Source organism: Astyanax mexicanus, chromosome 1 (genome assembly GCF_023375975.1).
Source record: "Astyanax mexicanus isolate ESR-SI-001 chromosome 1, AstMex3_surface, whole genome shotgun sequence".
NCBI classification, from domain to species: domain Eukaryota; kingdom Metazoa; phylum Chordata; class Actinopteri; order Characiformes; family Acestrorhamphidae; genus Astyanax; species Astyanax mexicanus.
In genome coordinates this window covers 51,096,709-51,118,279 of record NC_064408.1, presented here as the reverse complement: position 1 = coordinate 51,118,279, position 21,571 = coordinate 51,096,709, and the positions used below count along the sequence as shown (strand labels likewise).

Below are 21,571 nucleotides of genomic sequence, written 5' to 3'. Positions count from 1 at the left end.
GATGAGTTAAAACAATAAAAAAATGCAGTTTCATTCATGTTTGATTATTCTTGCTAGAAAAACCTAATTGAGAATAATGAAGTCATCACATACTATTAAGGTCAATGTATTGTCAATATGTTGTATCAAAAGTTAATAACATAATTATTTTGCCAGGTCTATGTGCTGCTCCTTCTTGTCCTTAACTAGATGATAAATAGATATAAAATATAAGTACAAGAATAATGGAAAAACAATATATATATAATTTTGGACGGGTGGTTTTTAGTATATAATAGGGACAATTTGGGATAGTAGTACAAAAAGTTAATTAGGAGCCCTGCCTGACTGGATAAACACAACAACCTTGAACATGACCTTGGGCAAGACTCCTAAGACTAAATTCACCTACCTGTGTAACATCAGTAGGATGTATGTCGCCCAGGATATGCCCTGGTCCGTGTCAGCCAAATGCTGTAAATGTGCAGTTGTGTGGGAAGGATTGAGAATGTATTTAGCCATCAGGTCCCCTGTTACCCACTGCGGTGCAGAGAGTAGCCTATGACAAGTTTTGGCTGTGGCGTTAATTCCCTATTGCCTCGTCTCTGAGCCCTTCATATCTCCCCCTTCTTCTGCCTCGCCCCCCTCCCCTCCTATCTCTGTACCCTAATCCCTCATGTCACTGCAGATTCTGTGACACACATACAGCGGGAAACGCTATAGTTCCTTACAGTGTCTTGCACATGTGCCCAATTTTAAAGACAATTAGTGTCTTTTATTGGTTATATTCAATTTTGAAGGGGTTCATTTTGCTGTATTTTATAGGGCATGTGTGTAGTTTTAGTACATGATCATTTATCAACCCATTAGTTTGAAATGAGCTAGAGAGATACAGTACTTGTTGTTAATTACCTGTTTGTGTACACATGATAGCTGTGTTCTGTGTTCATTGGATATTGTTTCATGGCGGTTATGGACTTCCTAAGAAGAATATGCAAGTTGTAGTACACACAAAAATATGAGAGCCAGTGCAGACACTCTGCAGCATTAAAATGGTTGTAAGTAGAAAATTTGCAATACTGGAGGCACATACTCACCATTGTCACACCTTACATACCATCTATGAAAGTATCCCATTGTAATTGCAAGTATAAGAATGTTCACAATGTTCACAATAGCAAAGCAAGTATATCTTTACCTTAAAGGACTGTTAAGGATTATATTTTGTGCAGAAACTCCTAACATGGCAGCACGTGACAGCAGAGCTGCCAGTATTTTCTTACCTGCATTCGCAACTGTGCAGTACGTCCCAGAAATCTGTGTGGGATTTAGCCTCTGAATCTGCCCACCGCTATTCCCCTGTCCCATTTCCACAATCAGGTTTGCCAGGTATAGACAGCAGCATGCAAACAGTGTGCTGCAGCCATTGTAATTAGCAAGCTGGCAATTTTTCTGCTGAACAGGTAATCACTGAGCTTCAGTAAGGTTTACTAACCATAGATGGATAATTTACTACCACCACTAGCGTAGAAGAGGTGAGCATTTCCACACTGAAATGTATATATTTACTGATCATCTGAACTCAGTAAGACAAGTCATCCGTTGCCACTGGGTCTGAGCCTTGTGTCTGAACAAAACTCTATCCAGTGTTTTTGGAAAAATTGGACAGTCAAAAAGCAGTCCAGGTTGAAACACTCCTTATATATAATGGACAGTTTAAGAAACAGCCAAGGCATATATCTAGCATCCTTAGTTATTTTTTGTGTCATGTAACATTTTATAAACCTTCATTTTATATACTACAATCCTTTGTTGTACTATACCTATGTTTAAGTATTATTAGGGGTGTAACGGTATGTGTATACGAACAGTCACAGTACAGGGGTCACAGTTCGGTTCGCATAAACGCACGCACAATACACAGTACAGCCCGTAGGAGACTCTCTCTCGTGCGTACCCTATTTTTCTTTCGTGCACGTGTGCCCTCTCTCTCTCTCTCTCTTTGTGCATGTGTAGTTTAAGCAGTTAATGCTGTTCTTTTTATTCTTAAAGCGCCACAATCAGGCTCATTGTTTGTTTGTTCGAACAAGATCTAAAAGATGGCATCTCTCATGATGACAGTAGGAGAGAACCCTGGTTTCAAGTGTTTAATAGAAGTGTTCGAGCCCCGTTACAACATTCCATCCCAAAAAACAAAACATGATTATAATGAAGATTTATTGTTATTATGAAGTTAATAAAGATGAGGCTATACAAAATGACCAGCCTCTTCATTTTTACCACCAACTGTACCGAAAATGTATCGAATCGTGGGGTTTATACCGAGGTGTGTACTAAAGCGAGAATTTTCTGTACCGTTACACCTCTAAATATAATGTATTATTAATTTTAGTTTTTTATTATTTAGTTCTAGAATTTGTATTATATATTTATGTTATCTTCTTTTTGCCAGTGTTTGTTTTGTCTTTCTATGGTCTTTCTCTAACCTAAACCTTACATTTTCTGATGCTTTTTAACAAGAGTTTTATAAGAGAAACAGTCAGGAAGATCATCATAAAGGACTAAACCAGTGGGAACTAGTAAAGTACTATTTAAAAGTCATGCTATGCTAACACCAAATGAGTGGCGAGCCCTGATTTTTACTACCTTACACTCACTCACAATAAAATACAAAATAAAAAATCTAACAGGGTTTTAAACAAACTATTATTTTGAGTCATTTTGGGGTGTGTGAGTTTGTATTCAGGAAAAGTAATAATAAAGAGAGCAGCTAAATTAAGTATATTTTTCTTGTTACTGGAATATATAATTAATACATACAATTTTCCTTGATAGAATAAATATATACAACCCTCTTGCACTCCAGCTTTTGATCTCCAGTAAGACATGGAACTTGGCAAACTGGCCTAAGATGTCCTTCGTATGCACATTTCAGAAGTACCTTTCGACTTTAGAGGAGGTAGGCTCTTCCTTGATTTACTGGAAATCTAACGACAGAGAAAACCATATCAAGCCCCAGAGGGCGTCTGTGCTGAAATTTCACATAGCATTACAAAACAGGGACATTCCTCTGGAAGGTGGCAGCATTTTTCCTTGAGGCATTGAATATTTTTACCTACTTTTTTTTTTACTGAAAGTTAGTTACTGATCATTCCTTTCCACTATCAAGAACATGATAGCCTCCAGATAATGGTGATGAGAGCTAGCAAGAGCATTTCCTTGAGATTCTTCAGTTGCGGCATAAGGTAGTGAAAAAACATCATGGGTATTAAAAAAGGAACAAAATATTTTTATTAAAAAACTTTAAAAATAGATACTCTATGAATAACAACTACCATTGTTATATACATGTTAATGTTATAGAATCAAAACAAGACAAACAATCTAAATGTTGCCCTGTTGTTATTATATAAATATATATGCCCTGTGTCTTAATAAAAAAAACATATAATAAGATACTAATGTTGCATGTTCTCTCTCATCATGAGATTTTCACACATAAAAGTAGATAAAGAGAACCTTGTTGATCAAATTGGACAAAATATTACGCTTTCTAATTTATTTATTGAGGACAATTATCCAATATCAACTATTTGTGAGTGGCAAACGTATGTGAACCTTTGCTTTCAGTATCTGGTATCATGATACTATCAACACCGTGTTTCACAGATGGGATAAGATTCTTAGGCCAGAATGCAGTGTTTTATTTTTTCTCCAAACAACCTTTATTATTTAAGCCAAAAAGTTCTATTTTGGTTTCATCTGTCCACAAAACATTCTTCCAATAGCCTTCTGGCTTTTTTAATATTTAAATTTTACATTGATACTTTATTAATAATAACTTAAATCTTTTATATACATGTTTATACAAACTTTAGAAAAATAGTCCTAGTTTAAAATGTTTTACAGCATAAGCTATTAGTATTGCATTTTCCTCTCTGTGTTAGTTTGTGTCCCACTTCTCCTTTATGTTAGATCCTACATTAACACACATCTCATACATCTTATTTAATAAGGTTCATTATTAGAAACAAATACGAACAGGTTCATTTATCTTTCTTGTTTACCATCGTTTAACATCCCAGGCGAAGGCTCAGAGCGGTAGGCAGAGATCTATGAGAGTATTTAGCTGCCCTTGTAGACGTATACTGCCACGTTTCTTCACTGTTTATTCCAGGGCTTCTCAGAATAGCAGGGCTCATGGAGTGCTCAGCCTGAAGTGGGTTCGCAGATGTGCTCCTGCTTTTTTATTATGTTCAAAATACCAGTGATCATTAAATAAAACCATGAATGCTCATCCCTGCAATGTATCCGATGGGCCTGTCTGTCTAATCAATCAAATTAGAGCAGGCAGACTTCCTATTGCGCAGAGCTTATGAAGCCGTTGCTAATGGCCGCCAGAGGCACTCGGAGTCTTCACGTTTTTGATGTTGAATGCTTTGATAAAGACTCTTCTCATGAGGATCAGCATCTGAAATCCCTCTTGAAGTAGAACTTTTCTTCAGTGCTTCTTTTCTTTCAGTTGTGTCTGACATGGCAGTTTCATCTGGTACAGCATGTACTTAGAGTCCCACAACGTTCACTTGATGTTTTTGGGGACGAATCTGCCTTTTCAAGTTCGCCTGCTCTCCTTTCATCCGTATGTCTTGTGAGAGTGAGATGACATGTTGCCTACCACCACACAGATCTGCTCAGATTCTCACATAGATCTGCTGCTTGCGTTCAGCCACATGTTTCTGCTGTGGCTTATCTACAGCGCATTTCATAATTTAATCATCACTAGGATACTTTTACCCGGTAATGTTCAGGCTCTGCGTCATTTACCCTTGAAGCTTAACACTTAAATGATGTTGTAACAGGATTTACCAGCAGATTTATATTCACGGAGAAAGTCAATAAATGCAATAAATGTCTCATATAGAGAAATAGACTGTAAGATAAATCATATTTTTACTTTCATAGAAATATGAGTTTTTACGAATTACACACTGCAGACTGTACTTACATGACATAAGGCTGGAGACAGAACAAGGTAGAGCGTGGTGCAAAAAACGAGTGTTAAAAAAAGTTTTGAGGAGCTTAAAATAATTTAGGATCTTTATTTGCAGTGGTGCTTGAATGTTTCTAAACCCCTTAAAATTTTCTGTATTTTTGTATAAATATGACCTAAACCATCATCAGGTTTTTATATATCCAAAATAGTAGAGACAAATGTATACTTTGATATTTATTTACTGAGGAAAATGATCCAATATTATATATTTGTGAGTACAAACCTTTGCTTTCAGCATATGGTACCATGATGTCATCGTCACCATGTTTCATAAATGGGATTAGGTTCTTATGATGGAATGCCGTGTTTTTCTTTCTCTTCTCTTAACATAAAGCTTTTCACTTAAAAATCATCCATCCACAAAACATCCCAATAGCCTTCTGGCTTGTCCATGTGATCTTTAGCAAACTGCGGACGAGCAGCAATGTTCTTTTTGAAGAGAAGTGTCTTTCTCCTTGCAACCCTGCCATGCAGACCACTGTTGTTCAGTGTTCTTCTGATTGTGGAGTCATACACATTAACAGTAGCCAATATGAGAGGGGCCTTCAGTTGCTTAGAAGTTACCCTGCGGCCTTTTGTGACCTCGGCGACTCTTACACGCCTTGCTCTTGAAGTGATATTTGTTGGTCGACCAACATGGTCTTGTGTTTTCTGACTGTGAATTGGTGGAGTCCAAACTCTTTAGAATTGGTTTTGTAACCTTTTTCAGCCCTTTTCCATATATATATATATTGAGGATCATTTTCCTCAATAAATCAATGATCAAGTATAATATTTTTGTCTCATTTGTTTAACTGGATTCTCTTTATCTATTTTTAGGATCTGAAGACGATTCAGGTAATACTCATGCAGAAATGAGACATTTCACAAACTTTTAAGCACCACTGTATAGTGTTAAACAGCATTATCACACATTTTTAACTATATTGTACACAACTATAAAAGTGTGCAGTTCTGTATTTATCCAGAGCTCTCTTACAAGCTCATTTAGTTGTGCAGAAAGCTGTTTTAAAGATAAGTACATGTTTCAGGAGGATTCTCTTGCTAGCCCTTGTGTCTCTCTGTTAGTAACTATCCCGGGATAGTGGAGTTCTTGTTAGCAGATGGGAGCAATTTCTGAGTCATGTACACAAATACGCCTCTGTGACTTTTTTTATTCTCGATAAAAGTGAGAGCTTGACTATAAGAACAAAAGCTTCACAGAATCGCTTTGCTTTGCCAACTGTGCCGTGATGCTTTAGTGCCTGAAGCAACCATGCATGCAGGCTGGGTTAGACTTGTCAAGAGAATCAAGTAGGGAAAACACTCCGCCGGTGTTTTTCACTAACAAAACTAAACTGTTCCAACAGAAGCAGCGTCAAAAAGTTCTACAGTGCTGTCTGTGATGTAGAGATCACTGCATGTGCACCGACTCTGTTCACACAGGTTCTCCCGATTATGTACATTGGTCTCATTCATGTATGCTGGCAGATCTTACTTTCAGCTACAGCTTGCATTTTTACTCTTAAAGCAGCATTATATAAGAATTTTCTTTAGTATTTTTGTTGCTCTTGGACTTCCCCAACAGTTAAGGTGTGTTGTTAGTGTAATATTTAGTACAGTCTATACCTTGGATAACTAGATAGCTGGTTTCTTGACCTTTGTGGAGTTCATTTTAAAAATCACACACTGCACCTTTAAATACTTCACATCTAATCTTCAAGACAAAGGTGCTTGTGTGAACAGACCTCATATTCCTCTAATCACTGTTCATGTAGGTGGTGTAAATTACCATTCTTTCTTCAGGTCAACCCAGTGTGAAATACAGTCTTTTGTTCTGTTCTCTTGAGGACTTGCCGTTCTAAAGGCTGCTACACTAATATGTTTGCATGACAACGTAGATAAGTTTAGACAATGCCTGCCCCAGTTACTTGAAAAAAGGTGTTTTTCTTAAGAGACTGTATAACATTGATTATAAAAGAACTTAGTGGGAGAGTAAAGAAAAGCAGGACATGGTTTGTCTCCTAGCTTCTGAATTGGTCTGAAAACTTTTTTTTATTTAATTATAATGAAGATTATTACATTTTTCATAGAAGTGCTTAGAATTATGCTAAAATTGCATTGAAACTCAATAGAAGGCAAACTGCAAGAAGAAAGAGGTCCTCAGAATGGTGGACTGCTAAAAATACTATAACTATACAGTATTTTATGTGTTCCTAGAAATAGCAACACATCAATATGCGGTTAGCAGGGAAAAATATTTGTTGTAGTGCTACAGAATTGGTAAGGTTAACATTCTGCTCTAAATAATAATTTATATACCATCAGATATCATTTTTTGATAATTGTTGTTTTATGCTTTTACTTTAAACATCTGAGCTAATGTGTGACAATTGCTTTTGACAATTGTCTGCAGATTCCGGTCATCTATATATTTATCATTTCTTTTTTCTTTATTCTTGATTTGCTTCTAGAGTGTGACGGCTAGTCTTTCTGGGGTTCACAAAAGTAATATTAATCAAAATACAACAAATGATCCAGATTTCTCTCAAAAATATATCAAACAAAAACAAAACAATTTGGGACCTGGTTACCTGCAGTAAAAGCAAACCAAAAATATATGTTTCATCCAGTGACTATGCATAAATCATATATATAGGGAGAGAAATGTATCACATGTTTGTTGAAGGTTACAAAAAACATAAAATAATCAAAATGCAGATTTATATTCTATATTCAGCTCCCCTTAACATTATGTTCTTTCAAAATACAAGAAAATTCAGAGGTACACAGTCAAATATTTGCAGATTCTGCACTAATTACAGTATCATTGGGGATCTGTAAATGGATGGGATTTAAAGTGTGAACAGCTGCATAAGTCATGAGACACTAGGTAGTGAACAATAAAGAGCAAAGGAAAAAAACAGACAGAGAAAGAAAGAGAACGAGAGAGAGAGAGAGAGAGAGAGAGAAAGACAGACAGGCAGAGTCTCCAACATTTAGCCTCAGACGTTCAGTGGGCAGTGTGAGGCAGGGGAAGACGAAGAACGGCAGAGCAGAGAGAGAGCAGAGGGTGGGAGTCGTCACAGCGACAGTATAACTTCACACTCCACTCCGCTTGATGTGTCGCATCCCGTTTCATCTGCTGTCTTTTTCTCTCTGACCAGCCGTGCCTGCAGACCCTGTCACGCTGCCTCTTGAAGCAGAAAATCTGCAGCCTCCATTCCTATTCTGAAATTCCTACAAAATAAAAGGCCTCTAAATTAGAAAGTGCTGGAATTATGCTGTGGATTCAGCAATTGAATAATTAGTATCAGAAACGTAAACATATAGGGGCAGTTTCCCAGATAGGGATTAATCCTAGTCTTAGACTTTATAGCTTTTTGAATGGAGATTTCCCATTAAAAGGAATAAAAGGAAGATAGTATCTTTGACTAGGCTTAATCCCTGTCTGGGAAACAGACTCTTAGACATTTCTTCATAATCATCACCCTGAAGCCTGCTTCTTTTAGAAAGAAGGTGTCCTATTGACGTCACAATGAGGGTTTTATTCGGCTGAACTCTTTACATAAACAAATATTGCAAGTAAAAGCACTTATTTCTTCTGTACTCCCCAGTGTCCTGTGTTTATTGTGGTGTGATGTGTTGTGTGATGTGTATTCCTGACAGTACAGTTTTGCTAGTGTGCTATTTAGCTATTTTTATTTAGGCTTGGATGTTAAAGCTGTCATGCCGGTCCTGACAGATTATAGTGTATATATATATATAACTAGGGCTGTATACTACAGTTCAGATGGTTAGAAGACATTGTCATGTATCACTTACTCACACATGCTCATGTACTTTTTTTTAGTTAGACTTGCAAATGGTTTACATGTCATTTATGTTGGCAACAAATGTAATTTGCTATTGTTTAACTTTTGTAGGCTTTTAATTTAGTGAAAAAATTTTGTTTGGAAGTAACCAGCCAAAATATTATCTTGCAAATCTTCAGATTAGACTTATGCCACCTGCCATACACCAGCATTTTTCAATTCTGGTCCTGGTTCCGAAACACAATTCATCAGCTGTGTAATCAGATCTTTTAGAATTACAGGTCCATGTGAAATGTGCAGGATGGTGGTGCACCAGGACCAGGACTGAAAAAAACACTGCCATGTACAAAAGACCTGTTTGTCTCTCCTGCTTTTACAAGTGATCAGATATTCAGCGGAATGCACTAAAAGTCACTTCAGATGGCATAAACATTTGGAATCCACCACCAACAGTGCCATGGCAGTACAAAATACCACTAAGTGTGTACAGACTTGGGGATGTCCTAACCAGTCTCTTGATATCTATCAGCCGACACTGAAACCAGTATGATCTGATCTTTCATTTACCGTCTGGGAACTCTCCTTAGTGCTGCGGACTGGACAATAACGTCAGCTATTGTGTTCATGTGTTCTTTCTAAATACTAATCCAAGAATGAAAATGGCCTGTCTATGAATTCCATTACAAGTCTGCACTCTGCCTTCTTACAGCAAAAGCATTTCTTCCATCTTTAGTAGGAATAAAAATCTAAATGAAACACTCTGTTTCCCAGTGGTGGAGATGAAACATGTATCACACCTCTTTTGATTCACTCCTAATTTGAACAAAGTTAAATACTGCTCAGCTTTATTGCATTGCCCATATTTTGTCCAAGCAAATTGTTGGCTTTTATTACTAACATGACTACAGAGTACTTTGTTGCATCACGTCAGATGGCATAAATGTTTGGATTGGCTAAACAGTTTGGTACATTCCTAAAAACGAAAGGAACACACTGACAAACTCAGCACCATTGTAAGATCTAAAAGATCATAAACATCTAAATAAATTGGATTTACACTATTGAGGAGGTAGAGAAAAAATAGACAACTTCATGGATCTAAATACAGAGGGGTTGGTTCAAGACCTAAACCAATAAAAACACTTTAGAAGATTAATTTATTCCAGTATGATAAAATTTGAAGAGTATTGAAAAAGTAATAGGAGTGCTTGTGATCCAAAACAATACCTCATTATCTGTCAAACATGGTGGTAGTGTCGTGGCACTGGCCTATTTGGGTGGCAGTGGAACCGGGTCACCGTTGTTTATTGATCAAATGACTACTGAAAAATGTATAAATGTGTGTTAAAGCAAGGAAAGCCAAAAAAATAATAGCTGATAATTTAAAATAGGCCTGGATTGGCCCTGGTCCCGAGTTACTGGATTAGATCAGGACATGCCAACACAAAATCAAGTCACAGTCTTTCACACCTGGTTTTTACTACCAATCACATGTGATCTTACTAAAAATACAAATCCTAGATGGAAAACCTGCCAATGGAACTGGGTTACTTGTGTTTATTGATTGTGTGACTGCTGTGTGATTGTGTGATGTTGCAGAATGAATTGTATAGAGCCGTGTTTTCTTTTGCAGCCAAAGTTAAAGGGTCGGTCCCTGTCTGGGAAACTGGTCTTGAGACTTTCAGTGGAAAGTCTCCATTCAGAATCCTGTGTGGTACAAGCCTAAGCTTAATCCCTGTCAGGGAAACTGCCTCATAGTATTTGCCACTCCACTCCATGGAATAAACTTTATGTAAGACAAGTAAGTAACCCAGTGGCCTTTAAGGTGGTGTCAGACATTTTACCAAAGTGTAAAATAAATGATGTGGCATAAAATCATGTCTTGCTAGAGTCAAGTTGCTTCAGTGTACGATGGTTAGGATTGAGCAGGTTTAAGTCAGTCTTTTTCTCATCCTTTGTTGAGATAAAATCAACCGTGTTTAATATTATCACAAGTCTTGAGACTCGGCTCACGCAAAAAGTGACGTGAATAATGTCAACAACCAATAGGAGAGCTACGGGAAGCTGGAAGGCAAGCGCGGAAACTGGTAGAGCTGTGGAGTCAGCAAGAGTGTCTCTTTAGCCCTATCTGGACAGGAGTAGTTTCTCAGGGGGTCCTGGGGTAATTATCTCTTTTATGGGGGTCTCAGACGTCCTCTGAGAAAAATATAGGCTGAATTATGTACTGTTTTTCGCTAAACTCTGTGGTCCTCTGGTAATTTTAGTCCCGTCCGGACGCACATCTCTGATTTTCGTCACCTTGTGTTTAATAAAATAGCTATTTTTCCACTGACGTGCACCGTAATTACACTTTGGGCGCAACAGCAAGTGGAAATGGGGGGCCACTAACGTTACGTCATGTGACCGAGAAAGCCAAAAAAACCTTCAGTTGCAGTTCAGACACAAGAGTTGTATCACTGAGTAGAAGTGTGAAATTTAATATGTCTTCCCATTTATACCATGACAGAAAATATAACAATCTTTTATAAATAAATAAAATAAATAACATAAATAATCTAAAAAATATATAGTTGCAGTCTTGCAAATAGTGACCCTACAAGATCCCTAGTCTTTGCAAAATCTTAGCCTGTGACTAAAAAAATCTGTGAGCAAAAAGTCTGTGACTTGTCTTTAGCTGTGAGTGGGAGTCAGACTTCAGTCTATTGAAAGTCTTTTCAGAGTCGTCTTGTTTATGATTAGCTTATGGAAACAGTACCTATAATTATGCAATGGTGAAACATCTGATTATGAGCTTGGCATTACATACACCAGTTTGGAGTATATGATTTATTTTAGAAAATTCTTTTTAAATGGACAGTCACTGACTACATACTTGAATTGGATTTTTGGTCTTTCACAAACCGTATAGTATCATACATGTGTTTACAATCTGACTTTTATTATAATCCTGTATTAAAATAGGGAAAAGTGTGATCCGTACACACATTGGCTTATTGCTCCTGACTGCCCTTGGAAGATGTGAAGTAGCTTCTATATCACTGGACTCATTGCATAGTAATAAACATTACGACTTCGACTGAGAAGGACAAGGGCATCTGTTAGTGTTATGAATCCCTGAGTGATGACCCTATAGAGATGGACTAGACTATATTGTGGTTACCATATGGTCATTATCTGGTGATAGAACATTCCTGGCTATTAGTTCAGTCTTAGTACATGAAAATCACTCTAATATGGCTGTATATTGAGATTACTGTATCAAAGTGTCTAAATGTGTTGTTGTTCAGAGGTTAGTGTTATAAAGTTATAAAGACAGCCTGTCAGCGTGCAGCTTTTTAAACTGAGCTTTGATTTCCACAACCAGTAGAAATTGTTAAAGTGCCATCTGCCTAAAACCTTCATGTACGTTGCTAAAATAAAACTTTTTAATCCGCCTCCTAAAAAATTCATTTAAAAGACAGTACAACAAGACATGATGTCTGAAAGCTGAAAACTCTGGGCAACAAGGCTTCAAAACATTTTTTTTGGGGGGGGGGGGGGGGGGTTGAGGCACCAGCAGGGGTCTGACTTGTGTTTGATGTGAAGTGGAAAACAGTCCTCTTTTAGTTTATTCTTGTCTTGATGGGTCATATCAAGCAAGTTTTCACTTAAACTCACAATGAACTCAGAACATGTTTTACATTTTTTTATTTATCTTTATTTCACACAAAAAAACAACAAAGTTAGAGTAATTTCCATAACTCAGCACAAATCAGAAGTCACTATAACACAACACATACTGTGATAGACTGACTTAGCATGGCTTGTTTAGGCTGTATGAATGAATCAAAACATTGTGTATACATAACCCTGTTATATAGTTACTATTTTTATGTAGTCAAGCTACTCTGTTTATGTAATGCGTGTTTGCTTTTATGTTTCTTAATAAAAATATGATATGCATTAGCCCAATAGAATTCTTCATAACAAAGAACTGTTTAGTAATGACAAGCTGTTCAACTAATACACTATATTACTAATAAAGCTGTGCGTTACTGTGAGTTGACTGTGGAATATTTAGTAGTGAGAAGATTTCACGACTGAACTTGTTGCACAGTTGCTGCATGCTATCACAGTGCCATGCTGGAATTCACTGAGCTCCTGAGAGCTACCCATTCTTCACTAGTGTTTGTAGAAGCAGTCTGCATGTCTACAGTAGGTTGGAGACTGTCTGCTCAGTATTGGAGATTGAGTTCAATGGGATGGGTGAGCAAATACATTCAGAAATATACAATATTTGTCAAAAAATATACTATACATTAAAAAGGTAGTAATATGAAGTCTAGTTGATGTAATATGGCTTGTTTGATAGATAGGTTACAATAACAATATGCAGATGATATATAATATATAATATGATATATAATGTTGAATTTGCTGCATTTACACTGCTCCATCACGTCAACGCACATGATCGCACTGCCCCCCTCCAACTGGTCACATGTGGGCGTGACAAAGGCATTCCCTGCGTCGTCCAATTAAATCATTTTAATAAATGGAAATGCTCTTATACAAGCTATTATTATTTTCTATAAATAAAAAATATATAAATGTGTATTAGTAAATATAAATGTTCGATTGTGCTTCATCACACTGTCTAGTGAGCATCATATAGGCTAACAAAAGCAAATGTTTCCAATTAAATTATATATTAATATTAAAAAAACCCACTAGAGACCCCAACAGTATCTGCAACGTTTCTCCACGCTGTATATGCTGATTAGAGTCCCTGTAAATCAGCAGGGATTTAAGATAAAGGACAGGGAAGTCTGAAACGTCTCTTCCAGGCTTCTCTGGACTCTTGAAAGCGGAACTAAATGTTTTCAGACACTGCGCTGCAGACACGTATCAGGCGAACACCGTTGTATGGATTCATTTGCATAAAGTTCAGCTCGGCTCAACTTTTCATCGCATCGCATCCCCCGCACTCGACGCATCGGATGATGCATCGGCTGACTGCGTCTGATGGAGGCGGCGCTTCCCATTGAAAATAAATGGAATATGTCGCTGTGCATTGTCGCGATGGAGCAGTGTAAATGCAGCGTTAGATGTGCCTATTTAATTTAGTGAACTCTCATATGTCTCATATAGATCATGTATCATATATATTGGAGCAACATCGGCAGGTTTGTTTACAGGAACGTCGCATCAATGGCATTTAACTTGTTTCGTGTTCAGGCACGGATCACACTCACACCGCATTCGGGCAAGGGCATGGTTCAGTGTACCGTGCCCGGGCATGGTTCAGATCGATCACATTAGTCGATCAAGGTATGCTTTGGGGGTGCTCTGGCATGGCACGTATTGCCTAGTGTGAGAACACCCTTAAACATCTATCCATTGGATGGATTTTTTTTTGTGTGACAGTCATAAACAAACAAGATATAAACAAACTGCTTGACTACCCAAAACACCCAGCACTCTGGAAATAATCCTGAATAATTAACAAACAGGCTCAGTGTAGGCCTTAAACAGACAAACAGCAAAACAATTAGAGTGATCTAAGGGCGTTTTCACACCTGTAGGTCGTTTCTCTGGTCCGAATCAGCTGATGAGTTTGTTTACTTGGAGTGTTTTCTCGCTCTGTTTGGTTTGGTTTCACACAGACATACATGTAATTGCACCAAAATGCGCACCAATAAACTACGCGAGCCGGCTGTGTCCTCTGATTGGTCAGAGCTGTCTGGCGTGGGAGTAAATATACATATACAAGAAAGTAAATATAGTGAGAAGATTCTGTGCTCCAGTGTGAATATCTGTGAATACACTGAACGCTAAAACGCTAAAGAGTTTATTCATAGCTGTGGTAATTAGCGTTACCTGGCTAATATATCAGTTTAAACTGCACCTTTTCAGCAGTTTAGCTCAAAAAAATGGACTATATTTAATAGCTAGATCGGATTGAGACCGGATCACGTTCTCACCACAAGAGAAACGCTCCAGAGTTCCTTTGGGACCGGATCGAGACCACCACCTCTAGCTGGTCTCTGTCCAGTCCATTTAATCCGCACCCGAGTGTTATTACTGTTTTCACACCTGCTCAATCAAACCACACTTAAGTTACAAACGGACCAGAGTTCGTTTTAACTGGACCAAACAGTGCAGATGTGAAAACTCCCCAAGAATTTCTATATATGTTATATCTAAATATATTTAGTAAAAAATTAACCGTGTTTGTTTGTACTGTCCTCTCCCTTGTAACATAAATGCCCTCAGCTTAAAGAAAAACGCAAGTGGTCAGATCATGAATAAAATATCAAAGCTAATAGCATCAGTTATGGACTGTTAACATTTCTGCATGTAGAATTTTGAACGTGCCCAGACTGCTTTGTAGACTTTGCTGGATATACACTCCAATTGGTGCTTTTTGAGCGTTCTGCTCGCTTTCTCTCTCTCTCTCAGTTACAGCGAGTGAGGTGTCGCACAGCACTGCCAGCTCCTAAACCCACACAGAGACCAGAGAGAGCGTTTAGCCATCTTGCAGGGAACAGAAGCCGCGCTCTGCTCTACGACTTTAACCTTGAGAATTGAAGGAGGTTTCTGCTCCCCATCACTTGTCAAGCTCTCATAGAAGACACACACAGTTTCACACATGGTGCAGAATAGAGACTGAGTGGCTGGGCTTTGTGTGTGTCCACTGTGTTCAGTATGAGTTCAGTCCGATGCCAAGTTAAATATGACTGATTCATTTAAAGGCAGCTGGGTGTTTTAAAAATGCCGTAATCTGCTATTATGTGAGTAAATATGAGTAACAGTGATCTAAATTAGTACGGCCTGGACGTCTGTGCTGGTGTAGCCTGGAGGAGACCTGAATAGCAGTGGCACATGGCATAGATAAAAAGGATACAAAATCAATAGAGAGAGAGAGAGAGTGAAAGAGCACTAACCTCTTGTCTCCTCTCACTCCAGTGGTTTCTAGGGCAACCTGCAGAAGTGTCCAGCTCATTGTGTTTTGTGTGTGTGTGTGTGTATTTGCACACCTATACTGAAGGTACCACATGACTGTGTGAATGTGTACATGCTATATTCTGCCGTTTTCTTGATCTAATAAACATCTAATTCCTCGAATTTGTTTAATTTCAGGTGCTGACAACATGGAGACTGTACCTAATGGCAACAAAGGTGCCGACAAAGGTTAGTTTTGCATTTGTGCTGCCGATTCTGATGTAGGCAGAGATATTTTAAATCATTTTATTCTTTAAAAAAAGCATTAAACTGATTCAGAATGATAAAACACCTTCATTTTAGGCGGAGGCAACCTTTAATTTCCTGGAGATCCGAGCCATGAACACGCACCCCGAGATGCAAGTGAGTGGACCTGCATTACATACTGACTCAGAATCATACGCTTATATATATCCACACTAGGTTAATTTCACCAGCATTACGTTTACTGCACTACTCATAAATGAAAGTGGCAGTCAGTATTATTATTTTGTTTTTAAACTGAAAGCAGAGGCATTTCTGAGTGGAGAAGGGATACAGTATTGTGTTTAATGGTACCAGTGTGCTGGAATGACCTTACCTGCTAAGACTAATATATTCATTCTAAAAACTAGGGTGTCGGATCGCTTTTTGTGGGAGTTCTTTTGGCCACGTCACGTGTCTTTACGTACTTACATTACATTTACAGCCTCTGAAAGAGGATCCGCCTCAGTTTTACAGAACAAGAGCAATGGAGACTTCAGCAATGGTGGAGCAATGGAGACTTCAGAAGAGGAAACTCAGGGCTCAGTAGTTTATTCACTCACTGGAATCTGATTCATCCCCTCTGAAAGGAGACTGCATCACACCCACCCAGTTTAAAATGATTCTTCTTAATTGCACATGCTCGGTGCAATTACCCATTCTCACCAGAGAGGGCCCTAAATCCCAAAATTTACAGACATCAGCCTAAACTTTATGCTCTATAATTAATGCTATCCTTAGATTTGCTTCATTTATACCATAGTTGTTTGAAAATTGTTATAGAGGAACCCTTTTACTTTCATTCAGAACCATTTGAACCAGTCAAAGCTTCCCCTCTGTTAGCACTCAATCACACAAGAACACTTGAGTACATTTACTTTTAGGAGTGTAACTCTGATTATTGGCTGCTTGCCTCTATAAGCATGTAAAAAAGTGCTTTCGCACCATTTCTGTTGCAGGTGAAACAGAAGGCTTCCGTCTTGCCTTTATGCAGCTTAGTTTCTGTTATAAAACAAGTCTAATTAGGTCTGTTTGGAGCTGTTTATATATTATGTTTTATATATTTTGTGATGCTTCTTGTAAGCTAGCCAAACTTTTTAGTCTGGTTAAATTAGACTTTTCACTCTTTTTGGAAGTGTGAATTCTGTAATCACCTTTAAATGCAGATCTAACCACAAGGAGACCTCTCCATCCGGTCCCAAACAAAGTTAATTTGTGGTGCGAACATTATCTGACAGATCTGAACCTCAAATTTGAGCTAATTGGCCAAAATAAACGACTTAGCATTCTGCTTGTGTCGTTTAACCTCGTATATCAGCCAGATAAATACTACAACTATTAAAATATGCCATCTCTGCTGTGTCTTTATTATGTTAAACTGCACAGAAAAGAAAATTCTAATTCAGTTAAGCACATTATTAAGGTAACATGGCTGCATAGTGCTGTTTTAAAAGATAATAGATCCTAAAACTAACATCAAATCTAAACTCTTAAACCACTGTAGCTGCATTTGTGCTCAAGCTATTTACAAATCCCAAGCACCTTTCCATAAACTCAGGAAAATAAATTACATCCCAGGAAACAAATTAATGAGTGTTTTCTTCAGCTACTGTTGTAGCTGTGCCCTTATTCCTGATTTGCAGGGTGGAAAACTGTAGTCTCACTGTGAGCAGTGCATATATAAATGACATTAAAGACATTTAAATGGTTTAAGCTGTCTTTACAACCAGTCTGACAGCTCTATGTCAGCTGTACACAGCTGGAGTTCATAGACGCTGGCCAGAGCGGCCAGCAGCCAATGTAATGGCTATATTTTGGTATATTTAGTCATCCATATTACTCTGCTACCCCCACTGTAGAGTGATTACCTGAGGCTCACCACAAGCATTTCAATGCATAACTGTGCTGACATGTTGTGCAAATGACAAATAAACCCTGACTTGACTTGACTAATGAGGGCTGAAATTGCGCTCCCATTTCACTGTCACCTACCAAGAGGCTTGGTGGGAACCTGACTACAGCAATGAGTTCTGATTGGCTGTAAGGCCAAACATGCCCCCTTGCGTCATCATTTACTCCCAGAACGTGTTTCCATCACTGTTTGTTTTGTTTGTTTTGTGCATTGCTCTTGTATTCTTAATAATTAAGCAATAATACACTTGATGTTACGACCGCAGCACAGCAGTGCCAATATTACACGTTAAAGCATGAACCTTGACTCTGTTATTGTGATTATACCACAGTTCCATTTTCTCTGTTAATTGAAGGATTTTCAGTTAAAGAGGAGGAGAAAATATGATCTGTTTGGTTATAAAAACTCCACAAGTTAAAATAGTTTCATTGCTGCTCTGTTTGTAGCTGCGCAGTTTGTTTTATAAGCGCTGCATTGTTTCTAGGCGGAGTAATACATGGAGAGCTTCGATTACAGAGCATTACCTGCTGATAACGGCACTCATAGAACGCCTCTCATCCAATCACATTGCAGGGTTGGAACTAACTGTGGTATAATAAACATTATCCAACTTCTCTTAGAACATTTAACAATGTGTACAGTACATAGAGACTTTTCACAATTAGCACAAAAAAGGATGGAATCCAAATTCATGTCTTATGAGCTTAATTTTTCACATGGTTTGCCCCTTACAACCTTTTTTATAATAGGATTTGTCTCTGCACGTTTTTATACCTGAATCCTAATACCCTAGTAACACTTATCAACAGTATATCAACATTAAATAACATTAAAGTCTGCACTGGAATTGATTAATGGTACAAAAGCAAGACCTTTGGTCAGTTTACGATCTATAATTAATATTGAGCATCAAAGTTCCAAAAGTTTGCATAGATGAAAGGTATTACGGTGCGAGTCCACTGGCACTTAAGCCCCGACGCATCCCATTCATTTCAATGAAGAGAGCCGCCGGAATATGGCGGAATATGGATTTATACAGCTATAGATCACAGTGAGGTTTACTAAAAATGTAAAATCTTAAACTTATGTTTGGCTACATCTGTTGCTTCATTTGAATTTAAAAACGTCACAGACACGCCCACACGTGGCGAGCCGAGAGATCCGGCACGGCGACATGCGTTGAAGAAAAGTGCCAGTGGACCCCCTTTAGACTTCTGAGCCTGATTCTGTCCCAGATTTGCATTTTATAACCCTTTTTTTTTTACAATCAGAAGCATCTTTCCAGGACAGAAGCTTGAATAAAAGTGAATGGTGGCATGTTATTTTTGTAGAACGAGATGAGAAACAAGTTCAGCTTTGGCTTTACAAATAAGCTTTAAAGTGAGTCTTGAACTAGTGCACAGTATTCTAGTGCAGTAGCAGCATTCCTGCACATAATATATATTACATTGTTAAAAAAATACAGTAATTGAGAACTATGCAAATGTTTGGTCAATACAAATATTTCAATGCAATCAGGCTGAAATGACTGTTGTGTAAATATTGTGCAGCCCCACTACTGTTTGTTAATGTTATCAACAATACAATCACATACATTTTAAACTAGGCAGTTCTCTAAAATAATTATGCTTAATAACTATCAATTCAAGTTGCTCACTTTTAGAACATTAGCGATTAGCTAGTTTATAGTTATCTGTATTTCCCAGCTCAATACTCATTCACATTTTGTAAGATAAAAAAAATCCAGTCCAGTTTAGTTTCTTTTAAGTTATGTGAAACTGCAAGTTTTAGGATTTTAAGGGCTTTTTCTCCTATTTGTCTATTTTGTATTACCTTACAACAACAGGACAAGAAAACATGATGATTCTCTGTTATGTTGCAAATCAATTTGACCTGTTTCAACAATGAAAAATAAATTATTATTATTATTATTTTTTGCTGGGCTTAGTTAGCAAAAAATTGTCACGCAAGTGAAAAATGACTAATATAATACGTTTGCAACTTCCCACAGAGTTACTACACATATATTGTTCAGGTCAGTTTGACCAAGCAGTGACAGACAGGGGGCTAAACATTCTACAGACAACACTTTATTTGTTTTCTTTTGTAAAGTTGAGGCGCAATGTTAAATAAATTAATATTAAATTAATTAAATGTATGGTAACTAATTATTGGCTGCTTGCCTCTAGAAGCATATACAAAAAGTGCCCTCATCATTTCTATTGCAGGTGAAACAGAAGCCATCTGTCTTGCCTTTCTACTGCTTAGTTAACACTTAAGCTAGCTGAAAAGTAACTAAAAGTAACTTTTTAGTAATTTAATGAAATATTATTTTTGGTGGTTAAACATGAATTGGGTCAGTTTGACACATTATCATTTGTTTATCATCTGTTTCTTACAGCTGAATATAAGAGCAGGGTTAATGCAGCCTCCAGCATGTGATGAAGCTGCTCTGTTTTGCTGAATTTACTCCACATTTGGTCAATTAAATTGGTGACCTCTGCCCTGTTGCCCCCCTGTGTCTGTATGTATACAGCAAATACTGCATTTTTGAATAATCTCCCTTGAGTTTACATCAACTGATTAACCATTATTCAAAAATAACTGAGAACACAGGGAAGGTACACAATGCTACACAATGACAGTGATGGAGGGTTGGAGTAGCTATTACCTTATGTACCTTGTGTCTCTGCTGTTTAGCTTAGGAAATATTTTCTCTAAATATATGCATGAACTTTTCTTTACTACACCTCCAAAGAGTTCGGTTTATTCTATTCCCAGTCTGTTAATGGGCATTCCTTCCTTACTGAGATTTTCTTTTTGGTCATCGCAGTGCCCGAGTGACAGAAGAGCATTTGTTGTTGTTGTTGTCTTTTTTTTCTCCTCCTACACAGGTTGTCATAGAAACTGACAAGTCGACGTATTCCCTCAGGCTGCAGACACGTGATCACCTGGACCATGTGATCAACCACATCAACTTCGCTCTGTCTCGAATATTCAACAACTCTGCGTTCGCGTAAGTGCACAAAAAAAAAGCATAAAAACACACACACACTCTGTGCTGTCTTTCTCTCAGATCCCTCTTGGGGTAAGTGGTTTGTAGACCATGTCAATTGCTTATTTCCCGTTTTAAAAGCCCTGAGGAGAAAAATAATTCTTCTCTCTTTCTCTCTATCTCTCTTTTATTCATCCACTCTCGCTGTCTCCTTCAACACTCTTTCTCCTTCCTTTTCTCTCACTATTTTCTTCTCTACCTCTCTCTCTCTCTCTCTCTCTCTCTCTCCAGCCCGTCTCTCTGTCACTCAGACAGTGATTTGTCAGATGGAAGCAGGAAGTACTCTCCCAGCTCCGACACCTCAGTCGAGACACAGAGAGCTTGTGGTATGTGTGCACACAAACACACACACACACACACACACACACACACAGATGGACTCCAAATCTTTTACACATATGCTCTACATATTGATGCACGTGCTCAAAAGGCACGTGCTTATATCCGCACATACAGTATGTCCCTTATACACAGCTGCATCCTTGACTCCACATGAAAATACACACACACACACACACACACACACACACTGTATCAGTCTGTTTCAGTCT

At 37.9% G+C, this 21,571-nt stretch overlaps 1 protein-coding gene across 2 annotated transcripts in view; it reads left to right on the top strand.

Annotated features, from left to right (window-relative positions):
• Positions 1-21,571, top strand: part of LOC103032908 (capping protein, Arp2/3 and myosin-I linker protein 3-like) — a 105,526-nt gene that overhangs the window by 14,857 nt on the left and 69,098 nt on the right. For both annotated transcript variants that reach the window (XM_049479655.1, XM_022665145.2), the window contains exons 3-6: positions 15,949-15,999; positions 16,114-16,173; positions 20,860-20,981; positions 21,252-21,346. In XM_049479655.1, the coding sequence (XP_049335612.1) occupies positions 15,949-15,999; positions 16,114-16,173; positions 20,860-20,981; positions 21,252-21,346 (328 nt within the window). The remainder of the gene's footprint in view (positions 1-15,948; positions 16,000-16,113; positions 16,174-20,859; positions 20,982-21,251; positions 21,347-21,571) is intronic.